We start from the raw sequence: 20,339 nt of genomic DNA on the forward strand, positions 1-20,339 counted from the left end.
TAAAAACGACATTGAGAGAAGAAAGGTAAATAGTAAAAAAAGGTCAAGGCCTTCAAAAATTATAGCCTTGCCGCACAAATCGTACAGCGGACTTGGCAAGTGCTCTCTTGTGTGCAGCCCTTTGCTCTGCCATTTGAGAACTCTCTGACACGACCGTGTCGTCAGAGCTCGAGTTGCATGATATCGCCGTGCCAATCAGCCACTCATCTTGCTTTACCGGTACGTCTGCCGGCGACGCGAGAGCCTTCAGCGTCATGTTAGAATCGACGGAATCCTGTCGGTTGGCGTGTGCTATCGTCGTCATATAAAATTCTTCGGGTTCATTTTCTGAAGCCGAGAAGGCGCGTCGTCTAGCAGCTCGGGCAGCCGTTTCCCTGTGTCGCTTTGCGGTTCGGCGCTTCCTGTAAAGCAGGCATGTGGTCACACACACAAAGTACAGAAATAGCAGTAAGCATATCGGCACGAGAAACGGCGCGGCCCAGGTAAAGCTGTGTACCTTCTGGTATCGCCAGTTAGTATGGAGCAGCATCCTTGGGCATTTGTACGGATTGGGTATACCGGTTGCTTTGCGGTCCAAGCCGGTGATATGGCGAAGCTCCCGTTGGGCCCACGATCACTCGTCAGCCAGAATGAGTACAGATCATCTCCTAAACTCTCGGGTTTCCATTTGCAGTATGTCGGTTGAATGCAGTCTGCGACATCGTGTCAGCCTATGGTCCAAGAGGGGAGAATGTGCCCACAAAACTAAAGATCGTGGTGGCTAGACGATGCAACTGCGCTCATTGCGCGAGCAAGGTAAAGTGTACGAAAAGAAAGAAAAAAGCATATAAAGGATCGATCCCTCTGTAATGCAGAAGAAAGAAATGAAAAATCCCACTCACTTGTCATGTTTTGGGCTTCCTCATACACCACGACGCCTTGGCTCGGGTAGCTGACGGTGAACAGGCCCAAAGTGCCCAGGTTCGCCTCGATTGTCTGGTTCCAACGCAATATAAAGTCGTTGCCGTTGGTAATTGTGTCGTTCCAAGCATTATTTGTAAAATGGAGACCGTGCTCTCGTCCGCCATAACCATCTATCGACTGATTAACGCCAGCCATCGAGGGGAGGCCGCTCCCAGGCGGGGAGACAACCTGTTGGCTTGGCACTGATATGGCCGGAGATAGCAGATGCTTTCCACAGACTTTCGACAGTTTTTTCGACCCGCAAATAATAGTAGAGAAGCAGGACCGGCCACATTAAGTAGTAGATAGCAGATGATGTTGGGGTCCACGCTAGAATGCCTTGATGGCTATCAGGTCTCACCCGGCAAGGGAGATGACCGAGCACGGGCTGCTGGTACCAAAACACGCTTGGGAAAATGGGTCACGGTTCCAGGGAGAGCGCCACCTTTGGAGATCCCGTGCTCCAAGATTGCTGCGTGGGAAATTTGACCGCCGCAGGTGTGCGGCCTGGTCAGCCGGTAGGGTTGTTCACGATGGCCTCGTTCCTTGGGTGGTGCAGTGGCCTGCTCTGGGCGTGCCACGCTGTGTGGGCTGGCATTCCCGCACCCAGGATTTGCTGTCTAATGACCCGCTGTCCTCTAGCAACGCTCTAGCGCTTAAAATGTTTGCGTGTGACGAAAAGAATCGAGATGCGAGAAACGACGGCCGGGGCCGTTGGAAGTGTTGGGAGCTGTGTGTCAATATGACAGATTTGACACTCAACAAAGGTTTCTGGACATCCTTGGTCATTATCCAGACTTGGAACGAGCGTCTGGGTACGCCATAGAGGCATGGAAGAGGCTGCAAGTTATAAATATCATCCTCACGGAGAGAGGCGCAGCCATAATCCATGATGGGAATGAGCAGCAGCGTAGGCTTCCGGGCTATGGAAGATGCCGAGAGCTGGGCTGCCGCCCACCAAGCAACCAACGGTTGCCGACTATCAGCGCAAAAAACAAGAAAAATGTCTCGAAAACTTGTGCCAACATGCCGCGATGCAGTCATTACATTCCAGCGTGTGTCTAGAGGCTGCTCCTTGGTGAAACATGGTAGGGAGAACTAGCCAGCCTTCGGGTGCACCGGAGATGAATTCTGGCGGGAGTACGTAATTGCTGATCGCAATGAGGTCAATAAGATAGCTCATTCGTATTGTCAATAGTAAAGAAAGAAAACGCTTGTTGCCACGAAAGACCAGATGACATGGTGTAAGTCGGGTAAAGGTGCGAATAAGCGAAATGCACTGTACGCGCACACCGTGGGGCAACAGCGACGCGTCAGGAAGCTCGACCCAGCGAGTCCGCAGAGCTCCAAAACAACAACGACAACCAACTTCAGCAACGCAACCTACTTCGTACCAACTTATATTAACAGCCCAAACTAGCGGATCATCGTGTCCGTTTCCGCAGAGAGAGAATCGTTATCTCGTCATCCCACGACAAATCGCATCCAACCCTTTCCCATCCAGCAACTGGACTGACCGTCTCCGCATTCTCAAAGCAAATACCCTTGTGTTGGCATTGCTAGCTCCAATCGCATAACAAACCCGAATAGAAGTCTCACCTGGCTACATACCAAGGCAATTTGCCCCAACCAAAAGAAATAATCCGAAGTCTTCTCCCGCCACCACCACTGTTTGGTGGGCCGCCAGCTATTGCGCCCTGTTCACGATGGCCTCGTCCGCCTCTTACGCAGATTGCGTCTCGTCGCTACGAACCTCGCTCAAATTCCTTGAGTCATCTGTTGAGACTCTCGACGAGGGTGTCTCTGACTTTCCGCGCCTGGTCAACGTTCTCAAGTCTGTCCGGGTACGTATGTCGATGGTGTTGTTTTCACGATGGCTTCCCTGCTGAGAGGGCGGGTTGCCGGGCTAGGTGTCTCTTGTCACTCTTCATGCATTTCACTCTAGCTGGGAAGGGGGTTGCTGGTCCCCCCCCCTCCACGCTGTCCATCTATCCAACTACCTCCTTGAGATTTGGCAATGCTAACACCTTGGCACATAGCATTATGAGCTTGTCCCTCAGCCAAAATTGGCGGCAGCAGAGGCCTCCTTGCGAGATGAGATTGGCCCCTACATTGCCTTTCTGCTCTCCCGCGCTGACGCACAGACGGAGCGGCAAGAGCGCCGCATCGAGACGCTCAAGGCCCGGTCAGACCTGCAGCAGGGCCGAATCGCGAAGCCTGAGGATGGTGCCGCGGCTGCAGCGCGGCAAAGGAGAAGCCGCGCGTTGAGTTCGGAGGACAAGCTGCGCGCACGCGCTATCCGACAGCGCAAGGAAGCTCTGCGCTACGGTGTCGAGCGCCTTGAGCTAGAGGTTCTGCAAAAGGAGAGGGAGTTACGTAGGAGACTGGAAAGCTAAGCGACAGCTAAGCGACGCAAGAGAATTGTTTCCTTTTCAGCATGACCATGCTCGCTGCGGATCCATTAGGCTCGTGACTCGGCTCCCAGCGCTTTGCTGGGTTTGGGCAGCCTGCGCAAATTGCGCTCTCCGACGCCAACTCATTCACTAGCAATTAGACGCGCAGCCTTACGCTGACTGGGTAAGCCCAGTCGCAGCAATCTGCCCCTCGATATTGGTTGTACTGGGAACCTGGTACTGATATCATAGTGCCCCTTGCCGAGTCTGCAACTACAGGTCTGTGACGATGAAAAGTCAGACTTTTGCGCCATGCACTCCACCAGGCCGTTGTGGCGGCGAAATGGGCGGCGTCGAAGAGAAAGCGTGTTTCAAGAGCATCAATCGACGGTGCAGATCACCAACCAGGAGTGGCAACCAGGAGTGGCACGATGGATGCTTGAAAGAAGCGGGGAAGAAGCACATCACAAGTCTTTACTTTGTCCAAGATTTATCCTGTGCTACACATCAATAAATATTATTCAACTCGATTGTAAGCTTCTCTGCACACTCGTTCTTGTTTTTGTTACTACGACAGGCTTGTTCTAATCACCTCTACATCTGCATCTGCATCTGCATGCCTAAATCAGAATAAGCTGCTCAATGCAAAGGGTGATTTGCTCGCACCCGCATTCTTCTTCTTCCCTGATGTCGGCCTGGTACGACTCTTGAGGGTCAAACCCTGGCCCGTTGTGACTTGGTCCTGTCATTGAACCTTGTGACAGATGCTTGACAGCAAAGCTCCATCATCACAGCAGTACCGCACAACAGTCACCCAAAAGGTAAAGTGAGAAAGAATGCTAGTCCAGAAATTGCGCCAACCTTACAGCGGAATATAGAAATGAGCATGTTGTATATAAGGTAGTCAGTTGCCGTAATAGTAATGGGGAAAAACACACGAATTCAACAGCAACGGCCCTATAACAGGGTTGTTTTCCCTGTTCCAAAAAAAAGTAACAAATGTACTCCATCCAATACATGTCCCAAGAACCCAATAAAAACCAAAAACAGACAAAGCCGAAAGAGTAAAAAAAAGTGTTGTAAAGAATGTCTTGTTCTTCCGCCAAAGGTCGTGAAATCTTTCTTTCTTCTCCTCCAAGACGTCAGAGGTAATGACAGCACCGCGAGAGAGCAAACGAAAAAGCCTTGGATATCAAACAAACAGGCCTATGTACTCATTGCCGTGTTGCCCGGGAATCGAAAATTCAAAATTCAAAAAAAGGACAATTGATAGGGCGTGTCGCTACCCATCTGCTTATAATAAGATGAGGTAGTTGCTGGGGGCAATACCAGTCTCGCCATTTTCTTTGCGTGCTTGCCACCAACGGCCGCTGACGTCGGAGACTTCGAGGATTTCGTGCTTGGTGAATGAGATTTCATTGGCGTCATCGGGGTTGGCGTCGTAGCTGTAGATGGCCTTGGCTTTGTAGGGATACTCGGTGGGCGGAACCACCTCCGCGTCGTGGGCGGGCTTGGGCTGGGTGGTCTGGCCAGGCTGCTGGCTCTGCTGGGGCGCCCCAGTGCCAAAGCTGGAGTTTCGCGCGCCAGACATGGTGTTGCTCAGCGGGGTAGAGTTTTCGAAGCCATTGAGCTGGGCCGAAGTGTACATCTGAGGCGGCTGGACTGAGTTGGAGGTCTCGGGGCGGCCGGTGCCACCGTAGGCCGTCATAGGTTGACGGTTCATGGTAGTCGATGACTCCTTGGACAGGGCAAAGGAGTCAAGGAAGGCGCGGGGTGTGGAGGAGGGCGTGGAGCCAAAGTAAAAGATCCAGACAATGTCGAGCATTGAGAGCAGGATGAAGCCGGCACCGGCGGCCTGGCGGGCGCCCATGTTGGAGTAGACGAGTTGGTTGACGGTGGTGCTAGAGAGAACAAGGCCAGCGGCCAAATAGCTGCTGAGGGCGACGTGGTAGGTCTGGACCGAATCCGAGGCGACGACAATGAAGACGCCGACATTGAGGAAGAGGGCGAATACGACGGCCCACCAGGAGATCCTAGGGAAGGAGTCGCTCTGAATTTGGCCGATAAGGCATGCGACGAAGCAGATAAACCAGGCAAGCTAAGAGTAGTGTTAGTAGGGTCTGGTAGTAGGAGAGCAACACGAATGACGAGGTCGCGGTTGAGGGGAGCTTACCATGCCGACGGAGAGGGTAGCTAGGGCAAAAGGGTCACCGATGATGTTGCCCATCTGGATGCCGCGGCGGCCATAGGGTCGCGAACGTTCCATTTTCTTGATCGAGGGAGAGTATTGCGAGGCGTAGTTCTGCATAAGGTCTGGTATGGGGGTTCAAGGAGGATGAGGAGCGGGAGGCGAAGGCGAGTGCGCGCGCGAGTTGCCAGGTAAGTAGGCGCGGTCCTCAAATTAGGTGAAATATAGTGGCTGAGTATGGTAACCGTGCCTGTCTGTCGTCTCGGGGCGACAAGGAGGCGTGTTGTTCAAATCGTGTATTCCAATCGAGGTTGTTGGCGACAGGTAATAACGACGACTGGACGATCTACGTAGTCGGAAAATGGGGCGTAGATGTAGTGTGAGGAAAGCAGATTGGGGTCGAGAGGACAAATAGTTGTTGGGTGTTGCGAGGTCTCGGCGCAGCCGTTTCAGAATAGGGACAGAAGTCTGGGGTGTATGTGGTTGCGGGAGGACGAGGCGACGGTGACAAGGAAGCGTGAGAAGGAAAGTCGACGAGAAAGGGGAAGAAAAGAGTGACGGCTGTAGTCGATATGATGGAAAAGAAGAAGTAGAAGAAGGGAAGGAAGAGAAAGAAGCCCTAACTAGAACAGAACAGGGCAGGATGGAACAAGAAATGGTCGAGCCGCGGAAGAGAAGAGGCGACGGTTGGTGTTCTGGGGCAAGAAAGATTTGCAGGAATGGGAGGCGGCGAGAAGTGTCTTGGGTTGGGCGAGGCTTTTGCGAGGCGGAGGTTGCTAACGTGGTAACTAACGTAAGGTAGGTAGGCGGCCGGTGGTAGGGGCAGTGAAGGTAAGGTACCTGCTGAGGAGGCAGTGGTGTGGGCGCAGCAGACGAGGCGGGCTAAAGCAGGGGCCGCGAGGTACCTCGACTGGAGGTGGTGGCGGCAGTGGTACCTGAAGCAGTGAGCGTCTAGGAGGAAAAGGTCGGAAAAGCGTCAAGTTCGGAACACGACTGCCCGTCGTCGCCTTGCTGTGTTGTGCTTGGCGAGATGATGGCAGACTTTGGTAGCCAAACAAGCTCGAATACGGGGGAGGGGGGCGCTGGGCTTGTCGGGAAGCTGGCGAGGCCGAAGTACGGCAACGTCTTGTATGTATGTATGTATGTATGTATGTATTTGTCCAGCTCGGCGAAGGGGGGTGTGCGACTGTCCCTCTCTCAAGTGTACTAATAAAGAAACCGCATTGTCAGCGCCAGTACTGGTATGACCGTGTTATACGGGTACTAGGAGGTACCTGTAAATGGAACGGCGCGCAAATGTGGCGTGTCAGCACCAGAGGTTCACAACGTGAGGAGGTGGTCCCCGGTGGAGATGGCGGGTGGATTTGAATCCAGGAACCAAGTGGATGAGGAGAGCTTTTTCTTGCGCTTTTCGCCAAATGGAGGCCTATGATTCACAGAGTAATTTCTTAGATTGTCTTTTGAAATAATCAAGGGAAAAGCGGTAGATGGGCGGCCAAGGCTTTACTGTTATCACCTGCGCAGGCCAATGTCGGAGGTGGCGGATTGGCGGGGGAGGGATTCCCTTAACAAGCCCAAGGGGACGATGTCGATTCGCGACGGTGTACGGAGTACCGACTCTTGATATTTGGTGGCTCCTAGATTGAGCTCGCTTCTCACTCGCTTCCGCGTCTCCCGAATGAGGTTTTTGAATAGTTCGTAGGATGTGCGTGGCCTTGCTGCGGCTGGACACGAACGTGGAAAGGGGAGGGGTGTAGGCGGGCAAATTGATGTCGAGCAGTGGGGACTTTGTGCTGGCAGCGCAAGGTACAGGCAGGGACAGGCAAGGTACAGAGGTCTCTGGTAGGCTGGTTGGCTGGGGTTGATGGCCGTTTTTGGCGCGAGGCTAATCAACGTGTGGTGATGTGCGATGGAAGACGTGGGGGCGTGTAACTTTCGGGTGGCTGTTTGGTGCTGGGATGTCTGTGTTGGTAGGCCAGGAATGTCAGTCTCGTGATGAATCAGCTATGCAGATGAAGCACACCCAACACAGAACGAAATGGGAGAAAACAAAGGTTCAGTAAAGTCTTGAGAGGAAATTCAATATGACTTGCTTCAACCTCTTCTTGTCTTTCTTTTTTTCGCTCTTCTTTAGCGTATCGATGCCCGCATCCCGCTGTCTCACTTGACCAACCCGGAATGGAGGGGTCAGCGTCTACAGCGTCATGCTGCAGCACACAAGGCGCTATAACAGGCCTAGAATGGGAGGTCCGCGTTGGCCTTTTGTTGGAATGTCTGGTGTGCTGGAGGCACGCGACACCCAACCGCTTGCACGAATCTATTGAATTGTACATAATGAAGATGTAGAGGGAATCTTGGGCTACCAGCACAGAATTTTTTTTTTTTTTTTTTTTTTTTTTTAGTAGTTGGGTGCGAGAGCCACCACCGCTGCTTTCATCTCAAACATTCACTAGAGCTATCGTTCCGACCTCCTCGCTAGAACCTCATGCCGTTCATCAGTCCAGTCACCAAATCACACCCCTCCCCTGCTGCCAAACTGGGTCCCCGACGAGTTTGAAATGTCTAAATTCGTCCGCGTATGTCTCGCCTCAAATCACCATAGCTTGATCCAAGCACTTGATCACTGGCGGGCGGCGTGTTGTCAATCATGAAGCATATAACCACAGCGTGGGCAATCTATACGTTGGAGTTGGCCGTGAGATTCTCTCTCTTTCCCTCTCCTGCCCTCTCTCTCAATTCCCTTTCTTTTTTTTTTTTTGCTTCTTTTTTTCTCTCTTCTCATGATTCACCACATCTTGCCAGCAATCTCAAAAGCTTTCCTCCGCCACGCTCGGAGTCTCCGCCGTTTCATCTTCTGTCTCCTGCATCCAGCCTCGGCCATTCAGCGTGCACCTTTCATTGTGCTTCCCCACACAGCCAACCTTGTCTTCCCTTTTTGCCTTTCCATCCCTCCCAAAGACTTGAAATCTGAAACGGCCTTGTTCATACCCTGACCCCCCAGAATCTTAGGACAAAATTCGCGCTAAAATTGCACATCTTTTCCACGTACCATAACCGCCCGATACAGCACTGGCAGTTACTGCATCACGCAGTTGTTTCACCAACCACCAAACCAAACGTTGCGCAGCTCACCAAAAGCACACGCCCTCGTTCGTGGGGTCTGGGCCGCCTCACAAGACTGGCCGACCAGCTGCCTCATCCGTGGCTCAGTCGCCTAGACACTGCGCCAATCTCGATTCGCTGGTTGTCAACCGACGACGATTTGCCGTCCTATTATTGCCACGAATTGCTCATGTCTCTTCATCACCAGTCGACGACACCCCCTTCTGCGCTTCTTCCTACCACGCTGTTTAGCCACTGTACCAGACAACTTGACCGTCCGTCCTTGTGCCTTGGAATGCAGATCCCGTGCCGCGCTGTGGCATCATCACCAACCACTTAACGCGCCAAATGCCAAATGCCAAATGCATACATACATATCCGCCCAGACTTGGTACAAAGGCGACTTGCCCAGCACCTCCTACTTGGCGTCCTAATTCCCTGCCTGTCACCAAGCATCCCCGGCGCATTGACAACAAGCATGGGCACTCGGTCTCATACCAGGCAAACTTGATTCGTAGAAACGCCCACCCGTTGGACCAGCACAGACATCACCAAGCAAAGCCTATTTCGAAACTTTCTCTCTCTCTGCGCCAGCAACTTCCGCGTCTGTGCGGATTGTGTGTTGTCGATACACGACAGCGTCCCACTTCCATTGCAGCGCCGTTTCTTCAAGTTTTTGCCTTTAATCGCCACTGATTGGTAGATATGGTGAACCACTCCAACCTAAACCTCTCTTCCTCGCAGCCCTATGGCAGCCACCCTCACTACCCTTGAGCTTGAGTCCAACTTGATCGTGGCAACGCATGACAAGTCTCCTTTCGATCCCTCTTAATACCCCCCAGGCAGAGAAAAGGGAAACCGTCGTACACGCATATCTTTCCTTTGTAATTTTTTTTTAAAAGAATAACCCATGATAGACTCCCTTGAGCTCATGCTCGGAACTGCTCACCGGCATCTTCAAAACCAGTCCTCAGCCCTTATCATCTCCCTTCCTCTCCCGGGGTATCAGGCCTTTTTTTTGACGAGCAACGAATCGCTATTTAAGACGAACGACTGGGGTGTAAACGGGCATCGAAAAGTACGTACTGGTAGACCTCCCATCATGCGTTCATGCCCCATCCATCAGAAACCGGCCGGTCACGATGCCGGGAACAATAGGAGAAACAACGTCTCGTCCCGGTCATCACGCGCCCCCAACACCCCCAGACTCCATCAGCGATAAAGAGAACAGCAAAGATGGTTTCAGCACGCAAGTTTAAAAATCCCCCAGCTACGTCATCCATCGTGCCGGCTCCCGATTCGCATACATACGTCTATGCACTTTGAAACGTCCAGGTGGGAAGAAATGCCGCCCATATCGGTTTCGCATTCTATCCTCGACATGGAAGAGAGGGCTACGACAAAGTTAATATCGGCCTATTCTTGTAACGACGGAAAATTAAAAGAAGGAAAAGCAAATATTTGCCAAGACAGGCTTAAATTCTCTATCATCTCATGTATAAGCAACCAGTCACAGTCTCTGCCCAGGATGGTCTGATGCAGAGTAAGACTCGTTTGAAGGGTATCATTATGTTCAGGGGCGCATTATCAACCGCCGAAAAATCATCGACGTCTCCTGCGGCTCTTCTCCCCCGTCATTTCCGCCGTCCATGCGTCTCTCTCCGTTTGTGCCGACGGGTCGCCAGCCACGGTCACGCCGAGCCGCATAGCGAGAGCGACGTCGACCCTGGGCGATATTCATGCGTCCAATTTCAGATGCGTCAGTCATTCTCTCGAGCGGGCACCTCCGGTCACCTCTTCCCCCACCCACCCTCTCAAAGCTCCTTCTCCAGCTCGCGCTCGCGCTCCTTGCGACGCACCCGCCTCTCCACGCCTCCGACGCGCGCCTCGATCCTGGCCGTCGCCTCCGACGCGGGCAGCAGGCCGGCCTCGTACCACGCGCGCAGCGCCGCCTCGCTGCGCCCCCGCAGCTCCGCCGCCTCGGCCTCCTAGAAGTCGGGGCGCGCCTTGTCTGCAAGAGAGAGATGGATTTGGTCAGCAAGGTCACGGCGGGGGGGAGAGTTGGGGCGAGCGACGGGGGGTTCGCAAAGGACGTACAGATCTTCAGGAGGTCGCCGTAGACGCGGATCCGCGAGGTTAGCGTTGAGAAGCGCTTTTCTAGATGCGTCAGCTGCCGTAGCGCCGAGTCGTGCTGTGTGGGAGGCGTCGAAGAGCCGTAGAGGAGGTGCTCGACGCGTAGTAGTCGTGATTCGAGGAGCGAGATGGTGGACAGTGTCGTTTGGTCCAAGGGGCTCTCCATGGTGAGGTTGCGATGGCGCGATGGCGGGACGCTGAATTGTCTTGCTCGATGACGATTTTGGTTATTTGTCGTTCGACTCTGGCGCAATCGGAAGCTGGATTCGGGTCGTAGTCTTGACTTTCGCGTAGACTGGCTGACGTGCTGTAGATGGTAAAGGGACAACCGTTGTCGCCTGGAAGCTTGAGATTGAGAGCTTAAGCTCGCGCCCCACACTTGATGGATGCAGTGACGTCGCAAGCAGGTATAAGTAAATACGTAACTGACGTGTTGTATGGGTGAGTATTGACATGTATCTATATCAAATTGGGATTTGAGTATATATTCGATGTCTTGCACTGTGTCTTTTTCTATTTTGCGTTGGCGTTCCCTTGTATGCCGTACTCTAGTCGCGTATACGTGTCAACCGTCTTACACGATTATCCAATGAACTGACCCTTACAAAAGTTACATAGAGTTTCTGATTAGATCTATAAATCGAGTTTTTGCAAAAACTTGTTGCAAAACTCCACGTTCGGTGCACTGTTAGATGCCTCTGCCAACTTAGGTGATGTCCTCCGTTCCCATCCTTGCCTCGGTCTTGGATGACGTTATCAACAAACTCCTCGATAGCTCCAAAGTTTGGCAAGAAAGTGGTTGTTTAATGCTTAAACTTGCCATTATGTATTCGGAATTCCTAAATTTAACTCTTAATGCATTTAAAGATTTCGTAAGTAATTTTCAGCCTGCTTGCATGTCCTCTTGTGTGTTCTTGGGCAACCCCCCTCGATAAGTTTTGGAGCAAGTAGTGCAATTCCAACTATGAACTTCCCGACGCTAGACACGCTTTGACATCAGGTTTGAGTTTTAGCCCTGTCCCGTCTTCTAGAGCCGGCGCTTTAGTTTTAGATATCTACCTACATCTTCGTGTTAGGCCTCCGCAGCCGTCCGCACGTTACCATGGCCTCGGCTACTACGCCGGCCAACAACCGGCTAGAAAGAATAAATAACGAGGTACTACCAGAATTGCGGCAAGTAAACTTTGAGGGCAATCAAATCATTATTTACGTAGTAGAATTTAATTCACGATGGTGAGTAGCCTTGCTGAATGGGGTCTGCCTTGCACTTCGCTTACAACATCACGAGTATACAGGCCGCCGACTTCCCAAGCAAGCCGCCGCTTGGTATTCTCCAGTACCCAACGCTTGTTTTTAAGCTGCTCATTATATGTAAGTGCATCCCTCATAGCCCTATCGCAGAATGTATACTCATTCTTACTAGTCCCCATATTCACGGCGTATAATATGGCATACATGATTCCCGCGGCCATCATCAGCCGTATGGACCTGCGGTACAGCGTCATCTGCGCTCTGATCAAGTCCGTCTTTACCTTGCTCGAGCCGAATGAAGTTCAGGCTCTCGTCCCTCCTACGCGCGCAACCTATGAGCAATGGATCCGCGCCCACGCCCGCCAGCCCGCCTACCGCGGCCGCGCCGTCCTCGACGTCCAGCCGCTGTCCTCCGGCAAGGACTCGGCGCTGCTCTGGCTCGGCAACCGGCGGCGCGCTAGGAAGGTTGTCCTGTACATCCCCGGTGGCGGCTTCGTCATCCCCATGCTCCCCGGTCACCTGGACCTATGCTGGCAGGCCTTCGTGGCGGCCGGCCTCGACGCCCGCGTCGAGGTCGCCGTCGCCATGCTGCAGTACACTCTGGTGCCGCGCGGCCGCATGCCGACGCAGCTCGACCAGGTGGTCGCCGCGTTCGCCGAGCTGCGCGCGCAGGGCTTCGCGCCGCGCGACATCATCGTCGGCGGCGAGTCCGCCGGCGGCAACCTGACGATGCAGTTTGCGGCGCACCTGCTGCGGCCTCACCCGCAGGTCCCCGCAGTTGCGCTGCCGCACCCGCTGGCCGCCGTGGTGGTCATCTCGGCGGGGCTCGGGTCCGACGCGGACGGCAGGTCGTTCCGCGAGAACAAGGACTCCGACATGATTACGGAGCCGCTCTTGAGGAGGCTGGCAGAGGGCATGCTGCCAGAGGGCGAGGCGGAGAGGCCGGAGTCGGTGTACAACCCGTGGGCGCGGCCCCTGGACTCAGATCCCGCCTTTTGGGCCAGGCTCGGCGATGCGGTCACGGAAACGTACTTCATGGTCGGCGACCGCGAGCTGCTGGCCGATCACTCTCGTTCGATGGCGGCGCTGGTGAAGAAGCAGGCTCCCGACGTTGTTGTTCGGCTCGAGGAAATGGCGGGCCAGCCTCATGCTGGCATCTTATTAGAGGCGACTCTTGGAAAGGTCGGCGAGTCTTTGACTAATATGAAGAAGTGGTATTCGGCGCATGTTAGTAGCAAGTAGCGGAGGTGCTTGAGGCTCCTGCGGCAAGGGCAAGGCTGGGCTGCGATGGCAGGTAAGAACAACTGCTTGTTTGAATATGAAGATGTTATATAAATGCAATTGTAACAACCTAATATAAACCTGTATCTTTTTGAAGGCGTGTGATCGAATGACCGAGTGTTTCTGCATGCATCCGTTATGGAGTTTAGCAAATTGGTGTCGCAGCTGCAGGAAATGAGCCGAGTGGGATGACCTTGTCCTCACATGACGATGGATGCTGTTCGAGTAAATAGTGAGAGGTTGGCTAATCCAGCTCATTCTTCCGTAAAACTGACAAAACTCCAGAGCAATGGGAGACGGCATGCCATGGGAGACGGCACGTACTGGGAAGAAAGGGAGCTGATGTAGGCGTCACCGGGTGGAAGTGTCGAAGCACCTCCTTAGAGTGTGCGGCTCTTTAAATGATGAGGACAGCCGAGACAAATTACCCGCGAATCACCAAAATGATGTCACTGTCACATCTCCCGTGCATCGTGCTCGCTTCTCTCCAAGGTTTGGTAACGATCGCTCAAGCAAGGCCATGGCAAGAGCAAAAACTACCACGGTTTAGTACTTTTTTTTTTTTTTTAAAAAAAAAAAAAAAAATTAAAACGGGAGAAGAATACCTTCTTTCTTTCAACTTATTTTAGCATGCCAATGTTTTGCTTCTCGTCAACTTCGGCTGTTGTGTCAATAGTCACACCCTCCATTCTATAATCAATGGACCAATAATACTAGGTAAAAAAACAGCGCCGGAGAACTGCTGCGGCAATCAGTAAGCGCACTAAGAAGGATTTGCCGCGAATTAATTTTTTTTCTCTGTTTTCTTCTTCCTCACGTGCAATTCCCTCTCTCGTTCTGCCTCCCTAGTCATTGACAGAAAGCAGCCCTCCAGGGTAGCGCTAGAAAGAGGCGATACAACACATCACGACGTCATATTAAGCCTGCCCACGCGTGGTGATCACCCCGGTCATAAAAGGGCTCTGAATGATCCCTGATGAGACCTTCTCTGACAGACTACTGCATGTTGCGTTCATTGTGCTAAAAAGGGGTCAGGTCTAACGTAGGAGAGGGCGGACACATTTTTGGCCTGACCTACGGCGTCGGCTGGAGATCGCGCTGAGCCGCCAGAAATCGAAACCCTCATTGGACTAACAAGGGGAGATCCCCAAGGAAGATTTGACACATGTCTAGGGTATGAGCGTCCTGCAGACATGCAACGTTGGGCGTGCAAACAAACCTGCATTATTACAGGATGGGCAAACAGAGGAATTGCGATCGGGCCATTCGAAACCACCGGCTGCCCTGTGTGACTGGTTTACCTTTGCAAGTTGACAGAAGTGCAGTTTTGCTAACGGTTATAAACAGTTGTGTTTCAACCTCACTCGATTGTTTGGAGTTCCTCATACTTGCTCTCACTGCTCCTCATCGGCTCTCGTTTTGCTTACCTGCCTACCTTTTACCCTCACTAATCCAACGGTTTTTTTTTGGAACACGGACTGTTTTCACGTTAAACCCATACAGTCCTTGTACTACTTTTATCTTTCTTATCTCTTTCTGCCATGAAGTTTGCTGGCATCATTGCTCTCTTTGTGGCCGCTGCCACCGCTGCTCCCATTGTGGTAAGCAACCCTACATTTTCCCTTGCCTCAATTGAGAATCCAAAGATTCAATGCTCATGTTTGATCCTTTTCTAGGGAGAGGCTATCAATACCGTCAAGGACACTCTCAATGACCCTGCGGCTACTGTCGCCCAGGTCGAGGGTATTGTCAGCCAGGCCGAGGCTGGCGCGGAGAATGCCGTCAATCGCATCCTTCGCGGCAGGGATCCCGGGCTGGGCGGCGCGGAGAAGGTGTTCAACGACGCTCTGGGCGGCGCTGAGAAGGCTGTAAAGGGTGTCGTAGGCAAGGTAGCCACCCAGGCCAAGCCCGTCACCGGCATTGCTAGCGGTCTCGCTGGCGGCCTGCTCAGGAACTAGAAGGGGTGCTCAGGAACAATTGACAAGCGGCACGATTCGGTGGTGGGCGAGTCCTCTGAGAGGGTATCGCCGACACAGCTGGTGGGTGTCACTGGGTGCTGTTGGTGCTGCTTTGGTGCATACTCGACGTCAAGAATGATGTACAATATATTTGTCGAGGCATTTTCAGATAAGATGAACTGTTTATGATCTAAAACCCACATGACACGTTTCGTACAGTGTAAGCTCTTTGCTTGAACTAAGCTTACGAGACCAAGAGCAACCGTCACTGTGATGGGGTGAGTATTTATAGTATCTAGGATGTAAAAGTTAATGAAATCAGGGATAAAGAGAGGAGACTGTAAGTTTAGCATAGATTAAGTATAAAAGAAAATAAGGAAGATTAAAAATATAAAGGTGGGAGAAATAAGGAACGTTGGACGGATAGTTAGTACCTACGAACTACTCAAGTTGTGTAAGCCCAGTCGAAGCACGCAGTTGGATATGGCCACCCAGGTCAAAGCATACTAATCCTACGCGGGTAGCCATTAATTTACTAAATCATGGCCTTCCCTCCTATGCTTTCAACTTCGTCTTTAATTAGCCATGCTCATTGCGCTGAAATGTCTACATCTTGGTGCATCTAATCTGTCGTGTTAGGCGACTAGTGGGGTCTACCAACTATGACCACCGCCAGAATGCACTGAAATTTTTTTGGGCGCCCTTCATGGACTGGTTGGAGAAAAATCCACCATGCATCAATTTTTGTCATTAGCAAGCATCCAACAGTCTGGCCCATAAATCATGAGCGAAACTTCCGCTTTGAAAAGCCCTCAAGAGGAGTTATCCTCTCTAAAAACTCAGCCGACGGCACCCGATGGGCTCATCAACACGCAAGCAGGGAGAAGTTACTGGCAAAACGCCGAGGCCAGCACGGATGGCATGCTGGGCGGCATCCCGACCTTCCAAGCATACAGCAACATTTCACGCACCGATATCCTGGGCTCTCGCTCATTTCTAGCGAGGTTAAACATAGGCATCAAGGGTAGCCGCTATACCGTCAAGACCGCTGTCGACGCTGGCGCCGGGTACGTCTGTCGCTTGGACATCGACCTTCAGAGGTGCTGTTGCTGACAACCTACAGAATTGGAAGGATTACAAAAGATTTACTGCTGTCCATTGCAGATGAAGTTGACGTGATAGAGCCCATTTCACGCTTCACCGAGCCGCTCAAGGGCACAAAAGGCGTGCGCCACATTTTCAACGTCGGGCTCGAGGAGTGGCAGCCCGTCGCGGGCAGCGAGTATGATCTCATCTGGACGCAGTGGTGTCTGGGACACCTCAACGACGAGCAAGTCGTCAAGTACCTGCAAGTCTGCAAGACGGTCCTCACGCCAGGGACGGGCTGGATCATTGTTAAGGAAAACTTGAGCACCGGCTTGGACGACATGTTTGATCCAACAGATAGCAGTGTCACAAGGTATGCGTCTCCACGCCCAGCGGCAAGAACTCGGCTGATGAAAGAGGTGTAGGCGAGAGGAAAAGTTCCAAGCTTTGTTTGACCGGGCAGGGCTTAGAATAGTACGGACGGATCTACAGCGTGTCAACCCGTTGCAGTCATCGAGACGGCTCCTCCCGGTGCGCATGTACGCCCTCAAGCCGCGATGAGCAGCAGGCTAAACACGCTTCCATAACACGCTCCTCGATTGTCGCCAACCTCGCCTAAAGCTAATACGGCTTGACGACGCTCTTTGAATTGGCCCCTAAACTTGGTCAAAAGCTTTCGCGGTCGCACTGTATCAACTGCTCCAGATGCAGTCTCAACGAAGCCGTCGCCGCTCGACATGGCGTTCTCGTCGGCTGGTAGGCCACAAATATGCCACAAGGCGGGAAGAGTCTTCAATAGCTTGAGCAGCACGGCTTCTTCTGCGGTTGGTCTTGAAGATACAGAATCGTCGGGATGAACCCGATCATGGCGGCTGCTTTGCAATAAGAAGCCGGCCGGCGCTTCGCGGCGCCTGGAAGCAAGTCCTGAGCCGCCTGTGGTCAGAAAAAAGTTGAGAAGAGCTGGGGAGTCCTGGGTTTCACGCCGTCCTATCTTGCTGTGATAGGTTTTGTTGGCAAATGACAGATGGCGTCCAAGCTGCTTTTGAGTTGCTGATGATCTCAATTTACGTAGTGCGACTTGTTCTTGTACGTAATGTGTAGCCAATGGGAAGTCGCTAGATGTACACTTTATCCAGGTAGGCAGCGCGGCTTCCTTGATGCTTTGTATCAATTGACAGGTTGAAAGCAGGACTGAGATTCTTAAATCAATTTGCAATAAAGTTCAATACATTTTACTATTCAAGCATTTTAACTAAATATTTGAAACAGTCTTTCTAGATACCCTTGAAAGCATAATCATTATCTTTGTACGGATACCTGTTCTGTACCTGGGATTGCTGACTAAGTACGGCTTTAAACTCTGTGTCCTCGGCCGTGGTACCTGGGCGGCCCTGGCAGCAAAAGTAGGCAGCTCATCTGACCCCAGCAGCCTGAAATCCGAAGGCGACTCTACCATCACTCTCTTCGACCCCAAACTGACCATTCATTCTGCACGGCCTTTCGGGGTTGCTTTTTTGTTTTAGAAAAAAAGGACGATCCATTCTCTCTCGCCTGCCCAAAACTTGCCGCCCACATACCTTAACCCCCGTCACATCGCCCCGTTCGCTCTCTCCTCCCTCGCTCCAACCATCCATCCCTCCCTGACTCGCCTTCGCTTCTACTCTTCCCTCCTCGCAAGGCGCAATTTCGCACCTTGAAACGGGAGGCGGCGCTGCTTTTGCGCCGGCCATGACGAATTATTCAACCATTACAGATGCACAGCCCTCGAATACACACGCCAGCGACATGTCGAGGTACGATTTCTTTTTCCTGTGCTTTGTCTGCCGACTTTTCCCTGGGTTTGTGCTCGATCGAGATCGGAAAACGGCAACGCCTGCATTCCCACCCAGAATGAGTTGCCACGTTGAAGCTAACAGAGGGACGTTTCTGGCAGACACCGACGACGCGGCGGTAAAGATGCCGGCTACGCGGGCAAGGCTTCGCGCCTAAGCAGCATCGTCAACCTCCTCAATACCAGTACGACTCCATTTTATCCTTCTCACTCGACGTCCTGGGCCTTGGACGCGCCCACACCAGTGCTAACCGTTCATCACCATGATATAGTTGTAGGAGCTGGGACCCTCACCATGCCCTTCGTGCTTTCGCACATGGGTATTATGCTAGGTGTCGTCCTTATCCTCTGGTCTGCCTTCACATCGGCCTTTGGCCTCTACCTCCAATCGCGATGCGCCCGATACCTCGACCGCGGCACCTCGTCCTTCTTCGCCCTCTCCCAGCTGACCTATCCCAACGCCGCCGTCATCTTCGACCTCGCCATTGCCATCAAGTGCTTTGGCGTCGGCGTCTCCTATATGATCATCATCGGTGACTTGATGCCCGGCGTCATGCAGGGCCTAACAAGCCACACCGACAACTTTCCATATCTTGTCAACCGTCATTTCTGGATCACCGCGTTTATGCTCCTTGTCATCCCGCTCGCCTTTCTTCGCCGGCTCGACTCGTTAAAATACACCAGCATTGTCGCACTCGTTTCGATCGGTTACTTAATTGTCCTCGTTGTTTATCACTTTGCTGCCGATGCCCATGCTGACCCCAGTGACATTCGCGTCATTGAGTGGGCCGGTGCCGTCGAGACGTTGAGCACTCTGCCAGTCGTGGTTTTTGCCTATACATGCCACCAAAACGTAACTACCTGCTTCGCTCTGCCATTCAGGTCCCGGGCTAATATGTATCAGATGTTTTCGATTATTAACGAAATCGGGGACAATACGCCTGGCAGTATTGTTGCGGTGATAGGCAGCAGCATTGGCTCTGCTGGCTTTATCTATCTGCTTGTGGCCATCACTGGCTATATAACTTTTGGCAACTCCGTCGTCGGAAACATCATCATGATGTGTAAGTCTGTCATGCGCCATGCTCCATCTGGCTACAGCTAACCCAAGAAGACGCTACTGGAGTTGCTTCCACCGTTGGTAAGGCTGCCATTGTCGTCCTCGTCCTTTTCTCGATTCCGCTCCAGGTACACCCATGCCGTGCTTCCCTTGATGCAGTCCTCAGCTGGCGCCCCAATCGCTCGCAAAACAACAGCGGCCGTCCCGGCTCCCCTGCGTTGACCGCCAGTCGCGGCGACCACGGCAGCACCGCTCCGATGTCGGATATGCGGTTTGCCCTCCTCACCACGCTCATCTTAACCTGCGCCTACGCTACTGCTCTTTCCGTCAGCAGCCTTGACCGCATGCTTGCATTTGTCGGCAGCACCGGCTCCACCTCGATCAGCTTCATCCTACCCGGCTTGTTTTACTACAAGATTAGCGACCCCGACAGTATCCACCACCAACGCCTGCTCAAGGAAGACGATGACATGGAAGATTCCACGTCGGATGTCGAGGAGTCAGCGGCCCTGGCGCAGAACCCTGCGGCCCCTGGTCCCTCTGGTCCACGAGGCGTCTGGCGCTGGCGCAAGAAGTGGCGCTGGGATCTCGAGCACATTGATCACGAGGTGATCCGCAAGGCTGCCCTGGTCTTGGCCGTATATGGCGTTGTTGTCATGGCCGTTTGTTTGATAATGAACCTTTTTTTCACAACATCGCATTAGATTGATTTTTGTTTTCTGTCTTTGACGAGAGACGAGTTGGGGGCAATGGGAGCATGTACAAAAAAAAAGACGACTTGGCTCCGGCCACAGGTTTATTTATCGGGCTTTACCAAGGCGCACCCAGAATCAATGGGACCATGTGCGTGCAGCCTCTTTTTGCATTTGGTTGGTTATTATTTTCTGGCCTGCGTGGCTTGCAGGGGAATTTACGACTCGATTGGGTACATGTAGAAAAGCGATATCCTGAAGAGCGCCATTGGCATATATTTGCGGCGAGCGCGGTAGAGCAGAATATATTGGTTTGAAACACAAGGCAAGAGGCGCTTTGAATATCGATTGCGAGAGACGCATCGTCTATTAAGAAGGGCATCGTGGTTTATTGATATGCGGTGGTTGGTTTGTTTATCCTT

At 52.5% G+C, this 20,339-nt stretch overlaps 6 protein-coding genes across 6 annotated transcripts; 4 read left to right on the top strand and 2 right to left on the bottom strand.

Annotated features, from left to right (window-relative positions):
• Positions 1–2,648: 2,648 nt before the first annotated feature.
• ISF_05707 (DASH complex, subunit Spc19) lies at positions 2,649–3,338 on the top strand (the record flags this gene model as incomplete). Its single annotated transcript, XM_018849312.1, has 2 exons — positions 2,649–2,786; positions 2,982–3,338. The coding sequence occupies 2 exons, from the start codon at positions 2,649–2,651 to the stop codon at positions 3,336–3,338; spliced, it is 495 nt and encodes a 164-aa protein (XP_018703339.1).
• Positions 3,339–4,629: 1,291 nt separating this feature from the next.
• ISF_05708 (hypothetical protein) lies at positions 4,630–5,601 on the bottom strand (the record flags this gene model as incomplete). Its single annotated transcript, XM_018849313.1, has 2 exons — positions 4,630–5,433; positions 5,509–5,601. The coding sequence occupies 2 exons, from the start codon at positions 5,599–5,601 to the stop codon at positions 4,630–4,632; spliced, it is 897 nt and encodes a 298-aa protein (XP_018703340.1).
• A 4,838-nt stretch (positions 5,602–10,439) lies between these two features.
• Positions 10,440–10,924, bottom strand: ISF_05709 (hypothetical protein; the record flags this gene model as incomplete). Its single annotated transcript, XM_018849314.1, has 2 exons — positions 10,440–10,613; positions 10,673–10,924. 2 exons carry the CDS (start codon positions 10,922–10,924, stop codon positions 10,440–10,442), a joined length of 426 nt encoding a protein of 141 aa, XP_018703341.1.
• Positions 10,925–12,204: 1,280 nt separating this feature from the next.
• Positions 12,205–13,251, top strand: ISF_05710 (alpha/beta hydrolase fold-3; the record flags this gene model as incomplete). The annotated part of the gene is made up of 1 exon (XM_018849315.1): positions 12,205–13,251. The coding sequence occupies one exon, from the start codon at positions 12,205–12,207 to the stop codon at positions 13,249–13,251; it is 1,047 nt and encodes a 348-aa protein (XP_018703342.1).
• Positions 13,252–14,831: 1,580 nt separating this feature from the next.
• Positions 14,832–15,248, top strand: ISF_05711 (hypothetical protein; the record flags this gene model as incomplete). The annotated part of the gene is made up of 2 exons (XM_018849316.1): positions 14,832–14,891; positions 14,967–15,248. The coding sequence occupies 2 exons, from the start codon at positions 14,832–14,834 to the stop codon at positions 15,246–15,248; spliced, it is 342 nt and encodes a 113-aa protein (XP_018703343.1).
• A 783-nt stretch (positions 15,249–16,031) lies between these two features.
• ISF_05712 (Amino acid transporter, transmembrane) lies at positions 16,032–19,929 on the top strand (the record flags this gene model as incomplete). The annotated part of the gene is made up of 6 exons (XM_018849317.1): positions 16,032–16,315; positions 16,372–16,707; positions 18,268–18,350; positions 18,438–19,018; positions 19,070–19,229; positions 19,280–19,929. The coding sequence occupies 6 exons, from the start codon at positions 16,032–16,034 to the stop codon at positions 19,927–19,929; spliced, it is 2,094 nt and encodes a 697-aa protein (XP_018703344.1).
• Positions 19,930–20,339: the final 410 nt, after the last annotated feature.

Source organism: Cordyceps fumosorosea (genome assembly GCF_001636725.1).
Source record: "Cordyceps fumosorosea ARSEF 2679 chromosome Unknown scaffold_14, whole genome shotgun sequence".
NCBI lineage: Eukaryota > Fungi > Ascomycota > Sordariomycetes > Hypocreales > Cordycipitaceae > Cordyceps > Cordyceps fumosorosea.